The sequence below is a fragment of the Macaca nemestrina genome, chromosome 9 (genome assembly GCF_043159975.1).
Source record: "Macaca nemestrina isolate mMacNem1 chromosome 9, mMacNem.hap1, whole genome shotgun sequence".
Classification (NCBI taxonomy): Eukaryota; Metazoa; Chordata; class Mammalia; order Primates; family Cercopithecidae; genus Macaca; species Macaca nemestrina.
In genome coordinates, this window is record NC_092133.1 from 69,493,250 (window position 1) to 69,520,919 (window position 27,670).

The following is a 27,670-nucleotide window of genomic DNA, read 5'->3' on the forward strand; positions in this document are numbered from 1 at the left end:
ATTTCTCTTTATAGTAACACTCCCAACATTTTTAAAAATTGCAGATACATACTTTTTTAAAATTTGAAGGTAATCCTAAAATAAAAATGATTACCCTCAGAAACGAAGCTATATGCCAAATAATCTATTCACTTTTGCAGATTTCAAAACAAAAGTCAACAATAAATGAAATTACTTCTTTTTTAGTCAAAGAATTCAGGATTTTGACTAAATTAACTCTATTCAAACCAAATGCATCCAGGCAAAATCCAGTTATAACACTGAACACTTGGTTTCCTGGGAACTGAATTTATCACTAATTTTATTATTTCTACAGATGGTGGCAATATTGCCTTACTCAGGAATCTCTTCAGACTTACCATCTGACATATCCTTAAGGACCAGATTCTCCAACTCACTCCACTCAGTATTCAGACGTTTCATTAATTTGAATGCATTTACTGGATGACCAACAAATCCTTCTGGATCTTTTGTCGCTGTACTAGTTAGCCGATCTAACTTCTCTGCCCATCTACAGATGTAAAACATAAAAACTGAGAATAGGTATATTTCATAGGGAAAAACACAATTTAGTGAAATGCTCAGAAAAAATAATGACTAGAAGTTTTTGAGTTAAACTATACCTATAGTTTCTTTTTAAAGTAAAATTAAAAGGTCTCTTTAAAAAGCAAGAGCCTCTTGGCAGAATCAATACAACTATAGGACTTTTTGTTTTAATTTTGTTTCTCCCAAATGGTTACAGTAAATGGAACCTCCCTGTCTTAGTAAAAGTTGTGACCGAATCCCTCTAGTAAAAGTCTAAAAATTCATTTCCTCATAGGTTCCAGGGCCAAATAACTGATTATTACAAACTACAAATTAGCCCAACCCAAATTCAGTTACATGTTCATTTAAATCAACTTATACTAAGTCTTTACATCCAGTTTCTAGAAACTGTATCTTAAAACAAAAAAACTGAACACTCAGCTTAAACAAAAGACAGGAATTCTCAGGTCAGGATTAACTATGAACATGAGTCAATTAAATTCATATTTGAGAAAAACTGTATCGGCCGGGTGCGGTGGCTCAAGCCTGTAATCCCACTTTGGGAGGCCGAGACGGGCGGATCACGAGGTCAGGAGATCGAGACCATCCTGGCTAACATGGTGAAACCCCGTCTCTACTAAAAATACAAAAACTAGCCGGGCGAGGTGGCGGGCGCCTGTAGTCCCAGCTGCTCGGGAGGCTGAGGCCGGAGAATGGCGTGAACCCGGGAAGCGGAGCTTGCAGTGAGCTGAGATCCGGCCACTGCACTCCACCCTGGGCGACAGAGCGAGACTCCGTCTCAAAAAAAAAAAAAAAGAGAGAGAAAAACTGTATCAATTAAATAACACTAACCATACTTATCACTATAATCTCTACAGTGGAACCATGGAAGTAAAGGATAAGGAGAATTGGAAAATTGCAGCAGCAGGTGGGTTGACTAAGAGGTTAGAGGAGGATAGAAGATATTAGCAATACTTTTAAAATTATCAGTCAGGCTGGGTACAGTGGCTCACACCTGTAATCCCAGTACTTTGGGAGGCCAAGGCGGGCATATCACCTGAGGTCAGGAGTTCGAGACCAGCCTGGCCAACATGGCAAAACCCCGTCTCTACTAAAAATACAAAAATTACCCAGGCATGGTGGCGCACACCTGTAGTCCCAGCTACTCGGGAGGCTGAGGCAGGAGAATCACTTGAACCTGGAAGGTGGAGGTTGCAGTGAGCCGAGATCATGTCACTGCACTCCAGCCTGGGCAACAGAGCAAGACTCTGTCTCAAAAAAAAAAAAAAAAAATTATTAGTTAACTTCCCATATCCATCCTTTTTTTTTTTTTTTTTTTTTTGAGATAGTCTCTTGCTCTGTAGCCCAGGCTGGAGTGCAGTGGCACAATCCTGGCTCACCGTAGCCTCCACCTCCCGGGTTCAAGTGATTCTCCTACCTTAGCCTCCCAAGCAGCTGGGATTACAGGCATGTGCTACCACACCCAGCTAGTTTTGTATTTTTAGTAGAGACAGGGTTTCACCACGTTGGCCAGGCTGGTCTCAAACTCCTGGCCTCAAGTGATCCACCCTCCTCGGCCTCCCAAAGTGCTGGATTACAGGCATGAGCCACCGCACCTAGCCAATATCTATCCATATTCTTATCTCAACCCATATTCTTCCATGTGAAAGTTGGCCCAAGTCTAACTTGTTCTCTATACTCCTATTTTAGCCACTTCAACTGGCTTTGTAAGGTTCAAAAATGGGTTTCATTTGTACTTAAAGAATATTTTAGCTCGAGAAAGAAAACATCCAGGTTTAGTCAGAGTCATAATAAGTAAACATTTTGCTTACTTTTTTATTTGTTCTAACTTGTCCTCTTCTGCCTTAATATAATCTTTCAGGGAAGTCACCAGATCTTTCTCAGTATGAATCAAATCAGTCATCTGACCTAGTAGAAGGGGAAGAAGGTTATCAAATACTCATATCCTTAACAGGTATGTTAAGAATAAGAATGATTAAGACTGTTTCATGCTATGAGACAATTTAACTGGCATGAATCAGATATGCTGGAGACGATCTTTTCTTCCTTTTTTACCAGATAAACCAAAATAAAGCCAAAAACTTCTAATCAAGAGTTCCAGTTCTGATTTTCAAGCCACTTAATTTTGCAAGCTTTAGACTGTGCTGGCAAATTGTCTTTACATCTACAAATGTATTTTTAAATTGCAAATCAACACTACTTTCCAAAAATTAATGTTTCTTCACCTTTACTTCTTTATTTCTCGAACCCTTTACCTTTGTTTTTGAGACTAATTAGAATTAAATTTTTATTTAATAAATAAAAGCCACACTAAAAAAGCTTCAAATAATCTGTTTATGTATAACAGGATGCAAGAACCCATCATTTTATATACTGGAATCAAGAGTCATAAGTATATACTTATGGGCCAGGCGTGGCGGCTCACGCCTGTTGTAATCCCAGCACTTTGGAGGCCCAGCCAGGAGAATTCCTTGAGACCAGGAGTTGTCTGGCCAACATGGGAAGACCCTGTCTCTATTCAAAATAATAATGATAAAATATTTTTTAAGTTATAATACAAAAAATACTGGTGTTCACAGTAGATTCTTAAGTGGAAAAAGCAGATTAGATACATATGCAGTATATTACTTGTATATCTGTGCATTAAGAATAAGTATATGCATTAAATTATTTTAACCTGAATATGTATCATTTTTATAATTAAAAAATTAAAGAAAATATCAAATTATTTTAAAAGGACCTTTTAAAGGGGCAGCAAATAAACCTATACTCTGGGAATACACTGTGTTTGTTTTTGCTGATTTTAAAACACTAAAAAATGGAAATTAAAAAATGCAAAACCAAAAAAATCAACAAGTAGTAAGACTTACCAATTGAAGTAAAAAAGCCTGGATGAGCCAAAGACTGGGGAAGCAGAATTCCTATAATTAATATATACCAGATCATCTTGGAAGACTTAATTTTACAGGATCACACACCTACAACAGAAATAGAGAAATGCAGCCATTACTTAAAAAATACAAAAGGAGGGAAGGAAAAGTTCCTTATCTATTATTTCTATGAAAAAGTAAAAGATTCCAAGGTTGCCCATAAAATTGATGTTATTATCAATTGTGTAATAATTTAATAATAGCTACTATCTTGTTTTTCATATAATTAGAGTACTGCCATGACATTTCTTTTTTGTGGTTTTATTCTGTTTTTTTTCTTTTTTTTTGAGATAGAGTCTCTGTCGCCCAGGCTGGAGTCCAGTGGTGCGATCTTGGCTCACTGCAACCTCCGCCTCCCAGGTTCAAGCAATTCTTATGCCTCAGCCTCCCAAGTAGTTGGGACCAAAGGTGTGTGCCACCATACCTCGCTAACTTTTTGTCTTTTTAGCAGAGACAAGGTTTTGCTATGTTGGCCAGGTTGGTCTTGAACTCCTGGCCTCAAGTGATACACTCGCCTCAGCCTCCCAAAGCGCTAGGATTATAAGCATGAGCCACTGCACCCATATTAGAAAAGAATGTATGTTTGTTATCACCTGATAATTTGTGCTTAAAAATTCATGCTGAGTTTGTTCTCCTTAGTCACTATTACAATTAGAGTAAATGAATAGCAGGTGGCTTTTTTGTATAGCCTGAAAAATAAGTTTTCTCTGTGATTTGGACCTATCCCATGAATTTCCCATAAAAATATACCAACTTATCTATTTAAATATTAAATATTACCAATACATTTTCAAAATGTTAAGACTATATTTTAAAGGAAAAAGATGTCAGAGCTGATTAATCCTTAAAATTCCTAATTTGTTTCATCTTTTTCATATATATATATATATAAAATATATGTATTTTTTAGACAGTCTCAAACTCCTGACCTCAGGTGATCCGCCCGCCTTGTCCTCCCAAAGTTTTGGGTGGATGGGCTGGTGCGTGAGCCATAGCACCCAGCCCATCTTTTTCCTATAACTTAACTTTTTAGAATAAATTCAATCAAAAGTTGTAGATTTGGGGGCAATAAAATGTTCTAAAATTGACTGGCCAGGCACAGTGGCAGGTGCCTGAAGTCCCAGCTACTTGGGAGACTGAGGCAGGAGGATCACTTGAACCCAGGAGTACAAAGCCAGCTTGGGCAAGATAGTAGGACCCCATCTCTAAAAAACAAATGAATAAATGAAATAAAATTGACTGTGGTGACTGACTGATGGTGGAATGACTCTGTGAAAGTACTAAAAACCATTGAATCATGAATACTAAATGGGTGAATTATAAGGTATATGAATTATATTGCAATGACACTGTTCTCTTGGTTTGGTTTTTTAAGAGACAGGGGTCTTGCTACGTTGTCCAAGTTGAACTCAAACTCCTGGGCTCAAATGATCCTCCCACCTCAGCCTCCTGAGTAGCTGGAAATACAGGTCTGCACCACTGTGCATGTCTTTTTTTTTTTTTAAAGTTATAGAGAATCCAAAATGAATAAATAGCCATGTCCATTTAAACAAGTATTTTCTCTCAAAGGACCCAGACTTTAGTTTTGTTTCTCTTATCAACTGTGTTCTATGTAAAAAAAACAAAAACAAAAACAAAAACAACTTAGCCTAAGACATCTCTGTGGCCTCTATTCTTTCTTTTTTAAAACCTGGCAGCAAAGCCCATTTGTGTTTTTGCTCTATATCCATGGTAGCACTATCTTTTCTAGTGAGGATTCTTCACGGCAAATGAGGATATAAACTAACCAACAGAAAGGCTTTACCTCACTTTCCCAGATGCCCTGCTAGCACTCTTCTCTTCACCTTCTCCCCTACAAACATGAACTTTGTCTTTCTTATTACTTTACAGGAGAATAAGTTACCATTACAATATAGTTTGCTCCAGTAACAGGCTCCCATTGGTTAAACTGACTTGTCAACCTGTTCCTCTTTGTGCAGGCCCCTCTGACTCGTCTTCCTGTGTGACATGAGCTAAACCAAAAGGCTCAAGTTCAAACTGAAAGCTCCCCATTCTACAAGAGCTAAAAAATAACCCCACTGTCCCCCTAACTTGAATCTCAATAAAAACAGATCACCACAAAAACTGGAAGTACTCCTTAGTCTCCTCCCTCGAGTTTGCGGCAAACTTCCAGATATTTCCAGAACCACAAAGTAATGAAATACACTGCTCTTTTGGCTACGTTACAGTGATTTGGGGAAGGCTTCTAGAATGTAGCAGATGTAGACACTTCCTATCCTGGGCTCCTGCCAAAGCACAAGGCTTTTTGAAAAGCCTGAGCTGTCTGAAGAGTCTAGAATTTTCCATTTAAACAGATTTTTATTCTAATTTTCTTCATGGATAAATGCTATTTGCAGAAAATACAAATGTTTTCACTGTACTAACAGAAGGCTAATCACAAATGTTATCTAAACTTTTAACTCTGATAAGAGAGTTTAGATTTGTCAGAAAACAGGTTATTTTGCCATTGTTAAAATATATTGTCACTAAAGTTTTTTGTCATCTCTCATTGTCCTTAAATCTCACAAGGAATTAAAAACCATTAGCCTACAGAAATAACTAAAAATAACCAGCTTAAGATAGTATTTTTCTTCACATAGCATGAAAATATTTTAAGAATGACAGAGCCTATGTAAAAATTCAAAACAATCATAGAAAGAATAAGTATCTTTACCGTACATCATGTTTCAAAATAAATTCTAGATGGATTACATAGTTATAATCAACAAAACAAAGTAAAACAAACAGCAACAACAGAATAGTTATCAGATCTCTAAAAGCAGAGAATTTCTAAACTTAAAAATAAGAAAATGCCCGGGCACAGTGGTTCACACCTGTAATCCCTGTACTTTGGGAGGCCAAAGCAAGAGGATCGCTTGAGCTCAGGAGTTTTGAGACCAGACTGGGCAACATAGCAAGACCTCATCTCTACAAAAAAAAAAAATCAAAAAATTAGCTGGGCATGGTGGCATACACCTGTGGTCCCAGCTACTTGGGAGGCTGACGCAGGAGGATCACTTGAGACCAGGAGGTTGAGGCTGCAGTGAGCCATGATCTTGTCACTGCTCTCCAGCCTGGACAACAAAGTGAGACCTCATCTCAGGAAAAAAAAAAAAAAAAAGAGAGAGAAAGAAAACAACCTATCAAAAGCCAGATGGAATTTGAATACACAAAATAAGCTTATGTGTGGGAAAAAAAAAAAAAAAACACTTTAAAACTCAAACTAGAAAATCATTTAAAGAAAATAGAGCACTTTTAAGGAGCTCATACAAATCAATAAGAAAACCACTAAGATGTTAATAGACAAGTGGATAAAGAACTTGGAACTCACAAAAAGGAAAAGTTGTTAGCTCAACAAAAAATGCTCAAACTTATTAGTAATTAATGACATAAAATAAGACACCATTTTTGCCCATCAAGTGAACAATTAACAAGCAAAATTATTTAATGTTGTTATATGCCAAGAAACTTAAAATGAACACATCCTTTAACTTGTAGAGTTAAATGAAAAACCAAGATTTAAAAATTATCATACAACCCTGGTGGAATCTATACTGACTAAGATTATGTTTTCATTACCACAACACAAAGTTATAAATTAACATTGGTCAAAACAAAGAAAAAATTAACATCATAATATGGTCAAAACTATGCAAGAACATATGCAGAGGAAATTCACCAAAGTGTAATTGTCTCTGGTTAGCAAAACAGTAGATAATTTTCTTTTTTTTTTTTTTTTTGAGACAAGAGTCTCATTCTGTTGCCCAGGCTGGAGTGTAGTAGCGCAGTCTACTCACTCTGGCTCACTGCCACCTCTGTGTCCCGGGTTAAAGCGATTCTCCTGCTTCAGCCTCCCAAGTAGCTGGGATTATAGGCATCTGCCAACACGCCCGGCTAATTTTTGTATTTTTAGTACAGACGGGGTTTTGCCATGTTGGCCAGGCTGGTCTCGAACTCCTGACCTCACGTGATCTGCCCGCCTCAGCCTCCCAAAGTGCTGGGATTACAGACGTGAGCCACCACGCCCAGCTGATAATTTTCTTTTATATCTCTGTATTTTCCAGACCTCCTGTGATACATTTTTATAGTAACAAAAAAATTAACTTCGTACAAAATAATAAACCTAAAGCCTTAACTCTTATATTAAGATACCCTAAACCTTTTAAGAAGTAGTTAATTACTCTCTAACAAAAGAGTAACTAACAAATAATATAAGGTTTTGAGCATATTCCATTTTCTAGTTCTATAAGCCTCTACATTTCACTTTCTTTTTCAAAGATACTTAAGCCTAAACTGGGTGCAGTGGCTCATGCCTGTAATCCCAACATATTGGGAGGCTAAGGCGGGAGGATCACTGGAGGCCAGGAGTTTGAAACCAGCCTGGACAACACAAGGAAACCCCAATTCTATTAAAAAAATTTTTTTTAAATAGCCAGGTGTGGTGGTAGTCCCAGCTACTCAGTAGGTTGAGGCTGGAGGATCACTTGAGCCTGGGAGGTAGAGGCTGCAGTGGGCCATGAATGGGCTACTGCACTCTAGCCTGGGTGACAGAGACTCTGTACCCATAAAAATAACAGCAAGGACAGGTGTGGTGGCTCACGCCTGTAATCCCAGCACTTTGGGAGGCCAAGGTGGATGGATCACCTGAGATGAGGAGTTCAAGGACTAGCCTGGCCAACATGGTCCCTGTCTCTACCAAAAATACAAAAATTAGCCGGGCGTGGTAGCAGGCGCCCGTAATCCCAGCTACTCAGGAGGCTGAGGCAGGAGAATCACTTGAACCCAGGAGGCAGAGGTTGCAGTGAGCCGAGATCGCGCCACTGTACTCCAGCCTGGGTGACAGAGCGAGACTCCGTCTCAAAAAAAAAAAAAAAAAAAAAGTATTGTTTGTACAATATGCATTTTAGATTTCTTAAACTTAAATATAAATTATTAAGTGAAGTAAGGCAAACAATTCCAAATTCAGCAGTTTTCATGAAACTTCATTCAAGACTAATTGTGTTGTTTCGGAGACAGGGTCTGGCTCTGTTGCCCAGTCTGGAGTGCAGTGGAGCAATCACAGTTCACTGCAGCCTTGACCTCCAGGGCTCAAGTGATCCTTCCACCTCAGCTTCCTGAGTGGCTTGGACTACAGGCTTGTGCCACCATGACCGGTCAATTTTTTAAATTTTCTTTTATTTCTTGTAGAGTTGGGATCTCCTTATGTTGCCCAGGCTGGTCTCCAACTCCTGGACTCAAGCAGTCTTCCCACCTGAGCCTCCCAATGTGCTGGGATTACAGGTATAAGCCACCGTGCCCAACCCAAGAATGAATTTTATACAGCAGTTATACTACTTGAAAAATGATTATTTGAGGGAAAAAACTGGCATTCTCTTTAGAAAATGACCGTTATATACAAAGAATAACCAATCACAGGAAAAAATTTTAAAAAGTTCATTTGCAACAGCAACACTTAATTACCTGGGAATAAACAAGAAAACTTTAAATTTGCCCTAAAATTAACACATTAAGACCATTTTGAAGTTTAAGACAATAAACTGGCCAGGCTTGGTGGTTCATGCCACCGAGGTGTATGTAATCCCAGCACTTTGGGAGGCCAAGATGGAAGGATCACTTGAGTTCAAGAGTTCAAGACCAGCCTTGGCAACATGGTGAAACTCAATCTTTACAAAAAAATACAAATATCAGCCAGGCATGGTGGCATGCTCCTGCAGTCCCAGCAACTCAGGAGGCTGAGGTGGAAGGATTGCTTGAGCCCAGGAGGCAGAGGGTACTATAAGCCATGATTGTGCCACTGCACTCCAGTCTGGGCGACAGAGTGAGTCCATCTCATTAAAAAAAAGAAATTATCTTCATAACTTTGGATTAGGCAATTAATCATAACGCTTAGGCAACAGTTTCTTAGATATGACACCTAAAGCACAAGAAGCCAAAGAAATAAACAAATTGAACTTTGCCAAAATCTAAAACTGCTGTGCTTCAAGAAAGTGAAGACAACATAAAAAAGTATTTGCAAATCACATTTCCGATAGTATCAGGTTTAGTATCCAAATATATAAAGAACTCAGAACTCAATAATTTTTTTTTTTTTGAGACAGAGTTTTGCTCTTGTTGCCCAGGCTGGAGTGCAATGGCACAATCTCAGCTCACTGCAACTTCCACCTCCTGGGTTCAAGCAATTCTCCTGCCTCAGCCTCCCGAGTAGCTGGGATTACAGGCACAAGCCACCACGCCTGGCTAATTTTGTATTTTTAGTAGAGACGGGGTTTCTCCATGTTGGTCGGGCTGGTCTTGAACTCCCGACCTCAGGTGATCTGCCCGCCTTGGCCTCCCAAAGTGCTGGGATTACAGTTGTGAGCCACCGCACCCGGCCAGTAATTTTTTTTAATGGGCAAAAGATTTGAATAGACATTTCTCCAAAGAGGCAAGTACATGAGAAGATGTTCAACATCATTCATCACTATGAAAATGCAAATCAATTCCACAATGAGATACCACTTCACTGCCACTTTGATAGCTACAGTAAAAAATGACTAGTGGGTACAGTGGCATACACCTATAGTTCCATCTACTTGGGAGACTGAGGCAGGAGGATCACTGGAGTCTAGGAGTTTGAGCATGTAAGTGCACTATGATTGCACCTGAGAATGGCCACTGTACTCCAACCTGGGCAACACAGTGAGACTTCATCTCTTTAAAACAAAAAGTGACACACAATTACAAGTATTGACAAGGACAGGGAGAAACTGGAACTCTGATACATTGCTGGTAGAAATGTAAAATGAGGCAGTTGGTCTGGAAAACAGTTTAGTTCCTCAAAAAAGCTAAACAGAGTAACCATATGGCCCAGCTATTTCACTCATAGGTCTATACCCAAAAGAAATGAGAACACATGTCCACACAAAAACTTGTGCATGAATGTTCATGGCAGCAGCATTATTCATAATAGCCAAAAGGGTGGAAATAACCTAAATATCCATTAGTGGGTAAACAAAGTGTGGTTCTATCCATACAATGGAATATTATTTGGCTATAAACGGAAATGAAGTACTGATATATGTTATAACACAAATGAAACTTGAAAATATTAAGTAAAATAATCTCTAGAGACAAAAAGTAGATTAGTGGTTGCCCAGGGCTAGGCAAGGGACAATCGGAGTGACTGCTATTGGGTCTGGGGTTTCTCTTTGGAGTGAAATAAATGTTTTAAAATTGATTGTTGTGGTAACACAACTGTGAATATATTAAAAGTCACTGAAATGCATACTTCAAAGGGAAAATTGTATGGTACAAGAATTATTACTCAATAAAGCTGTTTTTAAAAAATTAAAAAGAGCCGGGCGCGGTGGCTCACGCCTGTAATCCCAGCACTTTGGGAGGCCGAGGCGGGCGGATCACAAGGTCAGGAGATCGAGACCACGGTGAAACCCCGTCTCTACTAAAAATACAAAAAATTAGCCGGGCGCGGTTGTGGGCGCCTGTAGTCCCAGCTACTCGGGAGGCTGAGGCAGGAGAATGGCGTGAACCCGGGAGGCGGAGCTTGCAGTGAGCCGAGATCGCGCCACTGCACTCCAGCCTGGGCGACAGAGCGAGACTCCGTCTCAAAAAAAAAAAAAAAAAAATTAAAAAGAAAACAGGCTAGGAGCGGTGGCTCATGCCTGTAATCCTGGCACTCTGGGAGGCCGAGGCAGGCAGATCACTTGAGGTCAGGAGTTCAAGACCAACCTGGCCAACATGGTGAAACCCCATCTCTACTAAAAATACAAAAATTAGCCAGGCATGGTGGCATGTGCCTGTAAATCCCAGCTAATTGGGAGGCTGAGGCAGGAGAACTGCTTGAACCCAGGAGGCAGAGGTTGCAGTGAGCCGATATTGTGTCACTGCACTCCAGCCTGGGCAAGAGAGTGAGACTCCATCTCAAAAAAAAAAGGAAGTCAACCTAAGTTCTCATTTCACTTGGGTAAATACCTAGGAGTGGGAATGTTGGGTCATATTACAAGTGTATATTTACCTTCATAAAAAACTGCCAAACATTTCTCCACAGTAGCTATACTATTTGCCCTCCCAACAGCAAAGGAAGAAAGTTTCCATTGCTCCACATTCTTACCAGCATTTTGTATTGCCGTTTTTCCTTACTTTCTCTTAATATCTTAATTTTCACAATAGGCATATAGTGGTATCTCATTATGGGTTTAATTTGCAATTCCACATTACTAATGATGTTTAATGCCTTTTTTTTTATTTTTGAGACAGAGTCTCACTCTGTCACCCAAGCTGGAATGCAGTGGCACAACCTTGTCTCACTGCAACCTCCGCCTCCTGGGTTCAAGTGATTCTCATGTCTCAGTCTCCCAGGTAGCTGGGATTACAGGCACGTGCCACCACATCTAATTTAATCTTGTACTTTAGTAGAGACAGGGTTTCGCTATGTTGGCCGGGCTGGTCTTGAACTCCTAACCTCAGGTGATCCGCCCACCTCAGCCTCCCAAAGTTCTGGGATTACAGGCATGAGCCACCATGTCCGGCCTATGTTTAACACCTTTTGGGGTGTTTATCTGCTGTTCATACACCTTCCTGCATAGTGTCAACTCAAATCTTTTGCTCTTTTAAATTAAGTTGTTTACTTACTGAATTTTTTTTTAATAGAGATGGGGTCTGTGTTGCCCAGGCTGGTCTCAAACTCCTGGACTTTCAAGCAATTCTCCAGTCTTGGCCTCCCAAAGTTCTGAGATTACAGAAGTGAGCCACCATGCCCAGCTTTGAGTTCCTTATACAGTCTATTTTTGGTCAAATATGTGATGGGGAATATTTTCTCCTAGTCTGTGAAGTCTTTTTATTCTCTCAACAGAGTGTTTGGAAGAACAGAAGTTCTTAATTTTGATGAAGTCTAATTTATCAGTTCACTCATTTATGAATCATGTTCTCGGTATCATGTTCAAGAAATCTCCGCCTGACCCATGGTCAAAAAGTTTTGTCCGGCCGGGCACGGTGGCTCATGCCTGTAATCCCAGCACTTTGGGAGGCCAAGGCGGGCGGATCACGAGGTCAGGAGATCGAGACCATCCTGGCTAACACAGTGAAACCCCGTCTCTACTAAAAATACAAAAAATTAGCCGGGCGTGGTGGCGGATGCCTGTAGTCCCAGCTACTCGGGAGGCTGAGGCAGGAGAATGGTGTGAGCCTGGGAGGCAGAGTTTGCAGTAAGCCAAGATCCTGCCACTGCACTCCAGCCTGGACGACAAAGCAAGACTCTGTCTCAAAAATATATATATATATTTTTTTCCTATGTTTTCTTTCAAATATTTTATAGCCGTACATTTTACTTCACAATCTATGAACCTTTTAAAATAGAAATGGGTCTCACTCTATTGCCAAGGCTAGTCTCAAACTCCTGTGCTCAAGCAATCCTCCTGCCTCAACCTCCCAAAATGCTGGGATTACAAATGTGAGCGACCAGACCCAGCCTATGAACCATTTTGAACTAATTTTTGCATAGAGTGTGAAGTACAGATTGAGGCTCTAATAAAGAAAAAGATTTCATTTTGATGTTTGAGTGCGGATTGCTTTTAAGTCCCACACCTCTCTCCCTTTTGTCCCACATCTGGGTAAGTCTGTAAGAAAGCCCAGGTATTCCCTCCCTTGGTATTGGTGTGAAGTTGAAACCATGTAAATACCACACATAGGAACCATCAAACAATTTCCACCTTTTGGTCACAATGAAAACCAAAGCCACCCACCCTGTTTCACTTTTGCTTCATTCTGGACTAAACCTAAGTCCCTGACCTTGAGGAATCCTTTTGCTGTTTACTGTGTAAGTAAACTTTATTTCATATCCATTGGTGGATTCATGTCATTTGTCCCCATATTCATATGAATTCCTGGGCAAGGGACTGCCCAGTGTCCAACAGTGGATACTTGGTGTCCAAATAAAACAAAGATTCTTTTTTTTCTTTGCATATGAATATTCAACTGTTCCATACTATCCTCTATTGAATTGCCCTTACACTGTTTCAAAATTAACTGACAATTTTTGTGTGACTGAATTCTCTATTTTGTTCAATTGATCCGTATGTCTATCTTTTCTCCAATGATAGTTCTCGGCTATTCATTCTTGGGTTTTACTGAAGTTCCAAAAATCAAAGAACTTTGATTCCTGTAATGGAAATATCTGGAGAAACTTGTGTTTAACTGACTCTGCAGAGATGAAGGCCAAATTCTCATATGTACCTATAGCATTACTCAAATACTATTCTTAGTACAAAAAAGTTAAATATATTCTTATCTCTGAATATGAGCTATTCAGACCAAGGCCACTCAGGTCAAAGTAAAATACTCAAAAGCTAGCTTTAGCAGTCCCTTTCCTCCTAACAAATGGATTATTGCTCTGAGGCCCAGGTATACTCAGCTTCATCCCTCCCAAGGCTATTCTGCCAAAATTCCACTTTTATTTACCCCAGTCTACCCCTTCTCTTTCTAGCCTTCAATTCTCTCTCTATTCTAATGCCAGATCCAAATTTCTCAAGTTAAGGTAAAGACAGACAAAATAAGACCATATATACTACAATAGGGATAAATGAATTAGTGGTTGTAGAGGATGTGAATCTAGATATGCATTGCCATTCAGTGCTACAGATTTAATATCTAGTAAAATGTTAGCCACATGATGATACATCATGTACTTTTTATGACCTACTTCTCCTATGAAACAGTTCTCATCATTCTTGATTCTCCTACAGTCTACTGGGCATATTGTAAATGCTTTTTTTTTTTTTTTTAAAGAGACAGGGTCTTGCGCCATTACCAGGCTAGAGTGCAATGGTGCTATCATAGCTCACTGCAGCTTCCAACTCTTGGGCTCATGCGATCCTCCCACCTCAGTCTCCCAAGTAGTTACACTACAGATGTCTGCAACCTCATGCCCCATTAATTAAAAAAAATTATTTTTGTAGAGAGATGGGGTCTCACTATGCTGACCAGGCTGGTCTTGAACTCCTGGCCTCAAGTGATCCTCCTGCCTCAGCCTTCCAAAGTGCTGGGATTACAGGCATTAGCCACCATGCCTGAGCAACATAGTAAGACCCTGTCTCTAAAAAAAAATTTAAATATAAATTTAAAAATTAAAAAATTGGTTCAAGTTTACTGTAGTTATACAGGTTGATAAAAATAAACCACTAAATTACAGTCCTCTCTTTGCACTACTTATAATGGAGAAACAGCTCAAGTGTCCAACAAGAGAGTAAGGATGACCAGGCATGGTGGCTCACGCCTATAATCCCAACACTTTGTGGGGCAGATGGGAGAATCACTTGAGGCCAGGAGTTCAAGACTAGCCTGGTCAACAGAGCAAGATCCCATCTCTACAAAAAATTTAAAAATTAGCTAGTCATGGTGGTGTGCACCTGTACCCCGAGCTACACCCGGAGGCTGAGGCAGAAGAAGGATTGCTTGAGCCCAGGAGTTCAAGGCTGCAGTGAGCTATGATCACGCCACTGCACTCCATCCTGGGCAACAGAGCAAGATCCTCTCTCTTTAAAAAAAAAAAAAAAGAAAGAAAGGTTGAGTGTACTAATTCCACATAATATTACTATTTAAGAAAGAAATGAATAAACAAAAAAAATATGGACACATTTTTATGAAACACTAAACATGAGGAAGAGGAAGTCCCAATATAGTCCCCATTCACTAATGACAACTAGGTAAGAAGTCTGAATCTCTATAATGTATTTTTAGCAAATATCAAACCAAATATACTAACAGTCATACTGATCATCCAAAGGAAGACAAGGAAAAAGAATGTTTTTCATCACACAGAGTTTAAAAACTGCTGAAGTAACCTAAATGAGAGTCCTTTTGAATTGACGAAGCTTTTGTTTAGGTACAATACTTATTCAGCTAGAGAAAAACTAATGACAGGGCAGCTTCATAAATACAAATAAATTTTGTTGAATAGAAACACAAAGCTTTGGCCGGGCACGGTGGCGTGATCACACCTGTAATCCCAGCACTTTGGGAGGCCGAGGCGGGCGGATCACAAGGTCAAGAGATTGATACCATCCTGGCTAACACGGTGAAACCCCATCTCTACTAAAAATACAAAAAATTAGCTGGGCGTGGTGGCGGGCAACTCTAGTCCCAGCTACTCAGGAGGCTTAGGAGAATGGCGTGAACCCAGGAGGCAGAGCTTGCAGTGGGCCGAGATTGCGCCACTGCACTCCAGCCTGGGTGACAGAGCGAGACTCCGTCTCAAAAAAAAAAAAAAAAAAAATATATATATATATATGCACACACACATATACTCATTTTATTTGGATTTTTTATATATATTCATATATTTATACACACACAACACATTATGGTTTAATTACAAGATTCAAGATCTCACTGCAAGAAAAGCAATAAAGCTTAATGCCAAGAGCCTGTGCAATTTATTTTTGTTTACTTCCAAGCCTGTTCCACTTTCAGAATGGAAAACCAAAGATAAGTTACCATATATAGGAGGGAGCATACAATGTGATGATATACTTTCACAGACTACACAATTTAGCAGTTTAACAATTCTAACAACCTATTAACTTTTGCTAAAACCCTTTTGGCAAAAATGTATTAGGGTCACCCACATATACAAGTCCAGTCAGACTTACCCGCCCAAATCAATTTTCAGAAATATTCAATACTGCCTCAAGACACCTAGATACCCTTAAAGAGTAGCTTCACATCTCTTACTTTTTAGGGGTTCTTGTAAGAGAGTTCATGGATGGACTTGAGTGGGGGAGCAGGAAGTGACATATAACATTCCATGAAGGGTGTATTTGCATTATCTGACCTAGGACCACAGATTCCATCAGATTCTAAAAGGATTTCATGACCTTAAAATAGTTTGAGAACCACTATTATGTATCTCACAGGTCAATCAAAGAGCAATAATTATATCCTAGTTGATAACTGGTTACTAAGTAAAATAAAGCATTCCTTCCACAGAAAGGCAGGCTCACAAGCTTTATGGCTGTCCCAGCTCTTGCTGCATCCCTGGAATAAATGCCGTCTGAACTTAATTGCCCTACTGAAAAATACTGCTTTTCAGTATACAACTTCCTCTGCAGTAATAGAAAAAGTTAACGACTGCTTGCCGAAAAGCCAAGATTCATCCCCAACAACCCAGACCACACAGGCAATATAAAACTTTTTTTTTAAATTGTCTTTTGCACTAATTTTTTTTGGCATAATTAAAAGTTGTACACATTTTTCATCTGTTTTACCATCTAAGTTACCAAAACACAAAATGGTCAATGTAATTATCCTTCTACCAAAGTCCTGGTTTTCAGTACTTCAAAATGAAACTCATTTCAAAATGTCAATAAAAACAGCACTACCCATTTAAAAGAGAAATGATCCTTTTCCTAGTTAGTCTATGTAAATCTAAGAGGCATTTGCCATCAGCTATCAAAAACAATGGCAGGACTTAAGGCACAACGTCTCAAAACCAAAACTGACTATGACTTTTATTAAAGGTAAGTGATAAAATCTCTGTTTCCCACATAAAGAAAAAGGCAAAATTTGAAGTTCACGTTTCAGATTCTTAAATTACGCTCACAAGATTAAAAAAAAATCACGGGGTATGTATTCACATTTCAAATCAAAACAAAATATAGTTGAGGTTGTTCACGTTCAGCTTCTTGAATACATCCTCTTAGGATACCCATTTTCTCCATAGAAACTTGATTTTAAAAATCCCTTTAAATGTTTAAATTAACTTCCAATGTTCCTGCTTTGCAGACTGAATTTTTCATCTGATTATTTTAGGAAAAGACAAGCCTCATTCATAAGCTATGTCTAAACCTAAAAGGGGAAATACGTTTCTAACCAGAACTTTAAAAAAAGGAGAGTAAAAAATTGATGAAAGAACACTGCTGCCACGTCTTTGCCCCTCCCCCACTTCACGTAGTGGCTATTTCATCCCCTCCGAGTGCATTCCAAGGGAAAGTCCAAGAACCACCGCTCTCGGAGAAACCAGAAACAGTTAAGTGGAAATTGGCAAGTCTCTTTGGCCTTTTAGATCAATTCCTACAAGAGGATCTAGCTGCTTCTTTAACCCTTTTTTTAAAGAAAACAGTGCAAAATTCCAAGAGTCTTCACTCAATCCGGAACGCATAAGATGTTAGCATCTAAACATTGAATTTGTATTCAACAGATTAGATTATTTAGGAGAAAGAGACTCATAGTTATCATACCATCCTTCCTCCCCATTGAAACATACATCCGGGGGCCAGCCATGTAATCCAACTCAAAATCCTCACACAACCATGTAATTTGTTGGACTGATGTGGACTTTTAAAAGCTGCAAATTCTCGGGAGACAGAGCCAGAGAGACACAGAGACAGAGACTGAGAGAAGAGCTCTTATCTCTTTTTTTAAAAAGTTGTGGGGAAGAAGAGGGAAGGAAGCTTCCCTGACGACGAGGTGACCCGAGAGCCTACTTCCTCGGTGCTAGGAGCACAAAACTCGGCGCCCCGGGCTACGTCTGGCTGCTAATACTGCACCGCTGCGCGCAACAGATGAGTTCAGCCGGAACTTTCTGGGGAGGTCCCCCCAGCTCCCGGCGACTTTCGATAGGGCAAAAATGCCTGGCGCGTTTCGGATTCAGCTCCAAGCCTTAAAATCCGCTCTCCACCGCCACTTGCGAACCATCTCCGGCTGTGGCGGTCAAAAACCCACGCCCCGCGCTCGCATTCCCCTTAGCCTCGTTAGGGAGGACCAGGTGCAGGGAAACTTGGAAAAAAAAAAAAAAAATCAACAGGGTGATTCCTCCCCGGGAAGGAAAATTCAAGAAAGTCCTGGTCCCTGGGGCGGGGACTGAGGCTGCAGCAGCCCAAGCGGTCCGAGGCGCACTGAGGACGGAGGTGGAAAGGGGGGCACGAAGGAGCAAGGTCGCTGGGAGTCGCGTGGCGCAGGGAGAGGGGCCGAGTCTCCCGAGGGGAAGGTACCGAGGCTGCTGTGGTAACCTGAGGAACCCCCGGCCCAGAAGTCCCACCACAGCTGGGAGGAATGGATCGCCGCAGCTGTCCAAAAAGGTCCACGGCTGCCCAGTGGCCTCAGCCTCAGTCTCCCGGGTCGAGGGAGCGTCTCACCTGGAAAGTGGGACAGGAGGGCGGCGCGCTCTTCAGTCCCCTGTTGCCTCCACTCGGAGCGGCTACTTCCTGCCCTCAGCCCGCTGGCGGCGCAACTGGGCAGCAGAGGGAGCCCGTTAGCCCTTTTATAACCTCTAGGCCGCGACAGCAGCGCCAGGGAGGAGGCGACTGCAGCCCTCGCTACGTGAGCTCGATCACACCGGCGCTCCGGCGACTGCGCAGGCGCCAAGCTCGGGCCTCCCTGCTGCCCCCACCCGTGGCCGGCCCGTGGAGTCTGAGGCTGAGAGGAGTGGGTGGGACCGGCCGCCGTGGTGTGGGTCAGCGGGCCTGGGATGTAACGCGCCTGCGCAGGGTTCTCGCCCCGCCAGCGTTACCGTAGTTACCACGGGGTTTCCCCGCTCCTGTTCAGTTTGCCTCTTTGATTTCAGGGTCCGCGTCAGGCCTAAGCGACGAGGCCACCAGCCATAAAGTATCTTAAAATTGAGAAGAGGAACGTGGGAGTGTAGAAACTAAAGAAGAATTTTTATAGGGTGGAAAATTGAGATTCTGTCTTGGTAGCTCAGCTGTCTTGTCCCTAAAGGCTTTTTGCTTTGCTAAACTCCCTCTCACATCTCAGCACTCATTTTATACTAACCTTGCTCTATCTCCTACCTTTATACCTTATCAGTAGATAATAGACTGAGAGCTCCAGGGTCAGGTTATCTGAATTCAAATCCTGCCTCAGTCCTGTGTGTAACACTAGGCGTTAACAACGTCTCCGTATCCGTTTACTCATCTGTAAAATAGGAATGACGATACTATCCATCTCGTAAGCTTCTTGTGAGAATAAAATGAGGTACGTGCCTCACACACAGAAATGACTTGGTAAATATTAGATTCTCCAGTAACATTAATTTATATAAGGCACCCAATGTTGCGTTTGATCTTAGTCTAACATTTGCCTTAGTTATAAAGTAACCCCAAACCAAGGGTTTCTTTATATCTCCCTGTACTATGAGGGAGAATACAATGAAGGAGATAATTTTTCCCTTGTCAGTGAAACAGAAAAATGAGTTGCTAAGACTTGTTATTCATTAAGAATTGTGGTTTCTAAAGTTTTCCATGTATGCTAAAAAGTATAGCAATAATTAACATTTGACTCAAATGCAGGAGGTGAGGTTGATTACGTAGCTACAGAAAGAGAGAGAGGGTACTTCGGGAGCACGAGGCAACTAAAAAGTAGATATAATGATGTCTAAATCATTATATCTGAATCATTACTTCTGAAAGTATAGTCAGGGAATCCATAAGGTCAAAATTATTTTCATACTAAGACTTCATTTGCCTTTTTCACTCTAGTAACAATACAGTGAGGTCTTCCAGAGACTACATGTCTGTGATATTGCAACAGATTGAATGCAGACGTGGATATGAGAATCTTCTATTAGCCCACTGAGGAGATTTGCAGAAATGTAAAATAATGCCATTCTTCTCACTAAATTCTTTTGCTTTGGAAAATAGTTATTTTTCATTAAAAATATGTTATTAGGCCAAGTGAAGTAGCTCACACCTGTAATCCCAGCACTTTGGGAGGCCGAGGCGGGAAGATACCTGAGCCCAGGAGTTCAAAATCAGCCTGGGCAACATGGCCAGACCCTGTCTCAAAAAAAAAGTTATTTATTTTATGTTAACATATATCAGGTTTATTGTTGTTTTAAATGAATATTTTACGTTTGTTTTAATTCCTAATATAGTAAATGTTGATAAACGTGATCCACATAAAAGCTTTTTGGAGTCCTCAATACTTTTTAGGAGTGTAGAGTAATTATGAGACCAAAGAGGCAGGGCGCGTGGTGGCTCACGCCTGTAATCGCTGCACTTTGGGAGGCCGAGGCAGACGGATCACAAGGTCAAGAGATTGAGACCATCCTGGCCAACATGGTGAAACCCCGTCTCTACTAAAAATACAAAAATTAGGCTGGGCGCGGTGGCTCGAGCCTGTAATCCCAGCACTTTGGGAGGCCGAGACGGTCGGATCACGAGGTCAGGAGATCGAGACCATCCTGGCTAACACGGTGAAACCCCGTCTCTACTAAAAAAATACAAAAAACTAGCCGGGCGAGGTGGCGGGCACCTGTAGTCCCAGCTACTCGGGAGGCTGAGGCAGGAGAATGGCGTGAACCCGGGAGGCGGAGCTTGCAGTGAGCTGAGATCCAGCCACTGCACTCCAGCCTGGGCGACAGAGCGAGACTCCGTCTCAAAAAAAAAAAAAAAAAATACAAAAATTAGCTGGGCGTGGTGGCACACACCTGTAATTCCAGCTACTCAGGAGGCTGAGGCAGGAGAATCATTTGGACCCAGGAGGCAGAGGTTGCAGTGAGCTCAGATCGCACCATTGCACTCCAGCCTGGGGACAGAGTCAGACTCCATCTCAAAAAAAAAAAAAAAAAAACCTGCCTCAAATGGAGCTGTAATGAACATATTCACTGGCTCTACATGGAGCTGACTCTGAAAGTTGACAGTTTACTCAGTAATTAAAATGGCCGTAGACTCTGCAGCAGATTTACTGTGAAGCTAAGGAGGCTTCAACTTTAGGGGCCGTCATTTGCACTAGCCCTTTCCAAGTCCCTGGAAGGGTCCCTAGTAATATGTTTACACTGTCCTATGCTTTTGTAAAATTTGTAAAAGTAATGTATTTTAAACCACAATCTTTAGTCCTTAGTGACTTTCCTCCACCATGTTTCCCTTTGTCTAGTGTTGGAGTGGCAAGCAAACATTTTTGAAATTTAGCTAAAGGGAAGTTGAGTTAGGAATACATTTGGTTCGAATTTACTGGGATATATTTTTATAACCCACAGTCACTTCCATGTGTAGTTAAGATATTGCCAGCTGTCCCAGTGGCTTCTAAGAATACTCCAATTGCCCATTGTGCTGATCCACCCAGCATTATAAAACAAAGGTGCAGGGCCAGAACTCTTAAAGTTATTTTAATGTGTCCAATGTTCTAGCATCAAAAGCTATGTGGATAGTAGAAGAGAAGCAGGGTTGAAATTTTGGGAACCTGAAGCTAATCTGTGGGAAATTATTCCAATTATTGGATGTATAGAATTGTAAAGATTTAGCATTTATCAGCACCTAGCCAAAAAAGTTTTTTTTTTTTTTTTAAGAGACAGGGTTTCACTCTGTCACCCAGGCTGGAGTGGAGTTGCATGATCATAGCTCACTGTAACCTCCAACTACTGGGCTCCAGCAATCCTCCCACCTCCCAAGTAGCTAGGACTACAGGCATGCACGACCACGTCTGGGTTTTCTGTGGGGTTTTGTTTTGTTTGCAGAGACAGGGTCTCACCATGTGTCCAGGATGGTCTTGAACTCCTGGGTTCAAGCAATCCTTCCGCCTAGGCCTCCTAAAGTGCTGAAATAACAGGCGTGAGCTGTGGGGCCCTGCCCAAAAAAGAAATTTATATTTTTTTCTCAGAACTTGATGAGGACATCCACAACAAACTGTAGTTTAAAGAAATCTGATGGGTCCTGAACTCTTTAAGTCATATATAAAATAATCTATTGGAAGCGGATGTGGTGGCTCTCCCAGGTAATTCCAGAACTTTGGGAGGCCCAGGTGGGAGAATCCATTAAGGCCAGAAGTTTGAGACCAGCCAGGGCAAGATGGTGAGACCTTATCTCTACAAAGAAAGTTTTTTTAATCAATTGGGTGATACGTGTCTGTAGTCCCAGCTATTCAGGAGGCTGAGGCTAGATGATCAGGATATAGGATGCAGCAAGCTGTGGTCTCACTACTGCACTCCAGCCTGGGCAAAAGAAAGAGACCCTGTGTCTAAATAAATAAATAGCTTATTGGAGATTTTTCCAAACTGGACAACAAGCCTAATAATGTATATGACATTACCAAGAATGAGTTGTGAACTTTAATCAATCACATATGCTATGTGAATTAGAAGAGAAAGAGAGTCTGGGTTAGTAATCCAAGATTCATAGAATAAATATTTATAGAGCCGGGCGTGGTGGCTCACGCCTGTAATCCCAGCACTTTGGGAGGCCGAGGTGGGCGGATCACAAGGTCAGGAGATCGAGACCATCCTGGCTAACACAGTGAAACCCTATCTCTACTAAAAATACAAAAAATTAGCCGGGCGCGGTGGCGGGCGCCTGTAGTCTCAGCTACTCAAGAGGCTGAGGCAGGAGAATGGCGTGAACCCGGGAGGTGAAGCTTGCAGTGAGCCGAGATCGCGCCACTGCACTCCAGCCTGGGCGACAGAGCGAGACTCTGTCTCAAAAAAAAAAAAAAAAAAAAAAAAATTTATAGAACACCTACCTTCTGTGTCAAAGGCACTACCTACTGAGCTGTGGAAGATCAAACTTTAATTAGACAATCTCCACTTTTAAGGAGCTTATAATCTTTGTTGAAAAGAATTAAAACCTGTACTGTGGCAACAGAAATTCACTCATCCATAAATAATTGCCTGCCCATATAAGCCAGACTATGCTAAGTGCTGGGTACATCATTCCTGCTGTTGTAGAATTTGGAGTCCTTTGAAGGAAACTTACAACATAAAAATGTATGTTTCAGCTGGGCACCGTGGCTTACGCCTGTAATCCAAGCACTTTCGGAGGCTGAGGCAGGTGGATCACCTGAGGTCAGGAGTTTGAGACCAGCCTGACTAATATGGTGAAACCCCACCTTTACTAAAAATACAAAAATTAGCCAGGCATGGTGGTGTGCACCTGTAATCCCAGCTACTCCAGAGGCTGAGATAGGAGAATTGCTTGAACCTGGGAGGCAGAGGTTGCAGTAAGCTGAGATCACACCACTGCACTCCAACCTGGGCAACAGAGCAAAAAAGAAAAAAAAATGTATGTATGTATGTATGTACAACATTAAAAAACGCACACACACAAATATACATACATACACATTTGACAAGTGAAAATAATAAGGAAACCAGGCGTGGCTCATACCTATAATCCCAGTACTTTGGGAGGCCAAGGTGGGTGGATCACCTGAGGTCAGGAGTTCGAGACCAGCCTGGCCAAATGGCGAAACCCCCGTCTCTATTAAATAAATAAATAAATATATACATATACACAAAGAAAAATTAGATGGACATGGTTGCGCATGTCTGTAGTTCCAGCTACTTGGGAGGCTGAGGTGTAAGAACCACTTGAAACCGGGAGGTGGAGGTTGCAGTGAGCTGAGATCATGCAGCTGCCCTCCAGCCTGGGTAACACAGTGAGATTCCATCTTTTAAAAAAAAAAAAAAAAGGCTTGGCATGGTGGCTCACGACCGTAATCCCAGCACTTTGGGAGGCCAAGGCGGGTGGATCATGAGGTCAAGAGATTGAGACCAGCCTGGCCAACATGGTGAAACCCCGTGTCTACTAAAAATACGAAAATTAGCTGGGTGTCGTGGGCTCGTGCCTGCAGTCCCAGGTACTTGGGAGGCTGAGGCAGGAGAATCACTTGAACCCGGGAGGCAGAGGTTGCAGTGAGCCAAGATCATGCCACTGCACTCCAGCCTGACAACAGAATGAGACTCCCTCTCAAAAAAAAAAAAAATATATATATATATATGTATATATATGGCCAATAAGCATGTTTGGTGGGGCACAGTGGCTCACACCTGTAATCCCTGCACTTTGGGAGGCCAAGATGGGCGGATCGCCTGAGGTCAGGAGTTCGAGATCAATCTCGGTGAAACCCGGTCTCTACTAAAAATACAAAAACAAAAAACAAAAAAAATAGCTGAGTGTAGTGTGATCATACTAATCGTATGATAGGAGAATCACTTGAACCCTGGAGGCGGAGGTTACAGTGAGCTGAGATCGTGCCATTGCACTCCAGCCTGGGCAACGAGAGCGAAACTCCGTCTCAAAAAAAAAAAAAAAAAATGAAACCATCAGGGTGCTATGGGAAAGAATAATGCAAGGGACATGGCTTAGATTGATATCACAAGAAAAGTATCACTATAGAAATGACATTTAAACTGAGAACTGAATTAGCTAGATGAAGTGTGTGAATTTAGAGAGAGAGAATATTACTGTGTATCTTTATATGTGAGGTCCATGTAGCCACACACACACACACACACACACACACACACACACACAACTTGGTGCATTTGAGGAGCTAAAGAAACTCAACGTGGCTGCAATGCAGTAAGGAAGGAAGGAACCCATATGAGAGGAGATTGGAGAGGTATGCAAAAGCTAGGTCATGCCGACCTGTTAAGTACTGTAACAAGTACAATGGGAAAGCATTAAAGTATTTCAAGCAATGGAGTAACCTTATGTTGTTTACCTTTAACAGAGAAGAAACTCAATGTAAGAGGATGGATTTACCTGTGAATGCCATGTCAGCGGACATGTGGATGGGCCTTGGGAGTAGAAGTGATAAAGACTTCTTCCTTGCTTATGAACAGGAACATGACAATCAAGACATAAGGGATTCTAGAATGTAGCTGAAACCGGAAACGATTCTAGTCATTAACAAGCTGGCACTCTGGCATTGAGGGAGATGGCGGCAGTGAGGTAGCCAGACCACCTACGTCATGTGGCCTCAATGGGGATGCTCACTGTGGTAGGCAGAATAATGGCCCCTCAAAGATGTCCACATCCTAATTTCGAAAACCTATGAATATGTTACCATACATGGCAAAAGAACTTTGCAGATGTAATTAAAACTGGCAAAATAATGGTATCGACAACCAAAATAAGAATACTGGGACTGAGCACAGTGGCTCATGCCTGTAACACCAGCGGCTTGGGAGACCAAGGTAGGAGGATCACTTGAGCCGAGGAATTTGAGACCAGCCTTAGCAACTTGGCGAGACTCTGTCTCTACAAAAAAAATAGAAAAATTATCTAGGCATGGTGGCGCCCACTTGCAGTCTCAGTTGCTGGGGAGGTTGAGGTGGTAGGGTTGCCTGAGGCTGGGAGGTAAAGGCTGCAGTTAGCTGTGATTGCACCACTGCACTCCAACCTGGGCTACAGAGCAAGATCCTGTCTCAAAAAAAATTAAAATAAAAATTGGGAAATTGAGCTGAGTCTGTAGAGAAGCTAAAAAGTTTGATTTTGAATCTTACTGGGTTTGAAATGACAGATGCTCTCACAGGGTTGAAACACAATCTTCCAATTGACAGGTTTGTCCATATGAAGCAGATTTCCATATCACATTGTTCATTCACTCAAGAAATATTTGTTGAGCACTTGCAATGTGCCAGGAATTGTATTAGGTATTAGAATTATATTGGTTAATTTTAGTTTGTGAAAAGTTATGAATACCATGACAGGTGTAGCAGATTCCATTTTCTCCTTTTCCATTTTCTAGTATCTTTCCTTAGTAATATATTCACTATACATTATTCTTTCAATATCAATAGTTTGAGCCCTGAATAGTAAATATTTTCTAGTTCTATAATTTATTGTGGGATATCTAACAGCTATTCTATCAACCATAGAAAATATTTATAAATTTTAAGAATATTTTACTCAAAACAATAGGCTACATTTCAGAAGAATGCTTCTGCTTCTAAACAAACAGAATCTGAGTTGGCTATATGAAAGATTTGTAGACCTTGGCTGGTCCATGCATTCTTCCACCCAAATGAACTTATCAAGAGCTCAAACAAACCAGGCAAGAATGCCAGGAATCTCAGTTTTCTTTGGTGAAGCAAAACTCAGAGTTTAGAACCTAGAGTTCATTCAGTCACAAAATTACAGAAGTTGGTAGAAAGTATAACTTCTTATTTGGAAGGAACAGTAGTTGAATCAGTGAACCCAGATTCTAGTCCACCATTAACGGCATCTGAGTGAATTCTTTTAACTTTTATGCAAAAATTTCTTCATTCACCAAATGGCCATAATAATATTTGCCTCACCATCCACACAAAGACATTATAAAAGTCAATTGATGTTATTTTGAAATTTCTTGGAAAAGTGTGAAGTACCAGATTAATATGAGTAATCATCATTGGATACTGTATGATATACGATTGTGTGGTATTTTATTTTGTTGTTGTTTGTTAATCATAGAGCCAAAGCTGGTAAATTTTAGACCTGTTTCAGTGACTTTGAGAAAATAATGAAATGAAAAAATAATTATAACCAATCTTAATGCAAAGAGTAAAGGAGAGAGAGATATACTTGTGGTATCTATAATTAGTCTAAGGTTAATGTTTGTTCTTAAGTCAATCCAGAAGTGAAACATCACTGCTTCATATCCTGTATCAATTTAAGAAATACTTTGTTGTTGTTGTTGAGTCAGAGTCTCCCTTTGTCACACAGGCAGTGGCACCATCTCAGTTCACTACAACCTCTGCCTCCCAGGTTCAAGCGATTTTCCTGCCTCAGCCTCCCAAGTAGCTGGGATTACAGGCACGTGCCACCAAGCCCAGCTAATTTTTGTAATTTTAGTAGAGACAGTTACAACATGTTGGCCAGGCTACTCTCAAACTCCTGACCTCAAATGATCCACCTCCCTAGGCCTCCCAGAATGCTGGGATTACAGGCGTGAGCTACCGAGCCTGGCCAATTTAAGGAATACTTTTAATGGAACTACTGTGGCAGATTGGTTGCATTAATAAATCCAATTCTTCTCCACTTTCTGTATTCATGTCTGTGTAGTAAAAAATAAACCTTGCCCCAACAGTTATATAAAAAGATGCTCAACATCATTATCATCAGAGAAATGCACATCAAAACTACAAGATATCAGTTCACCCCAGTTAAAATAGCTTTTATCCAAAAGACAGTCAATAATGAATGCTGGTGAAGATACAGAGAAAGAATTCTCATACACCATTGGTAGGAATGTAAATTAGTATAGCTGGATCACTTGAGCCTGGGAGGTTAAGGCCGCAGTGAGCCGTGATTGCGCCATTGCACTCCAGCCTGGGCCACACAGCGAGACCCTGTCTTTTTTTTTTTTTTGAGACAGAGTCTCACTCTGTTGCCCAGGCTGGAGTGCAGTGCAGTGGCACAATATCGGCTCACTGATACCTCTGCTTCCCGGGTCCCAGTTCAAGCAATTCTCCT

At 41.1% G+C, this 27,670-nt stretch overlaps 1 protein-coding gene across 3 annotated transcripts in view; it reads right to left on the minus strand.

The window, feature by feature from the left end:
• The window catches only part of LOC105466027 (prolyl 4-hydroxylase subunit alpha 1), a 101,889-nt gene that overhangs the window by 70,066 nt on the left and 4,153 nt on the right, over window positions 1-27,670 (minus strand). The window contains exons 1-4 of one of the 3 annotated variants that reach the window (XM_071068775.1): window positions 18,641-18,869; window positions 3,417-3,524; window positions 2,358-2,454; window positions 360-511 (exon numbers count right to left, since the gene is read on the minus strand). In XM_071068775.1, the coding sequence (XP_070924876.1) occupies window positions 360-511; window positions 2,358-2,454; window positions 3,417-3,492 (325 nt within the window). In that variant the 5' untranslated portion in view covers window positions 3,493-3,524; window positions 18,641-18,869. Of the gene's footprint in view, window positions 1-359; window positions 512-2,357; window positions 2,455-3,416; window positions 3,525-18,640; window positions 18,870-27,670 lie in introns of those variants that run through there. The other 2 variants (XM_071068774.1, XM_071068776.1) reach the window with 2 other exon arrangements.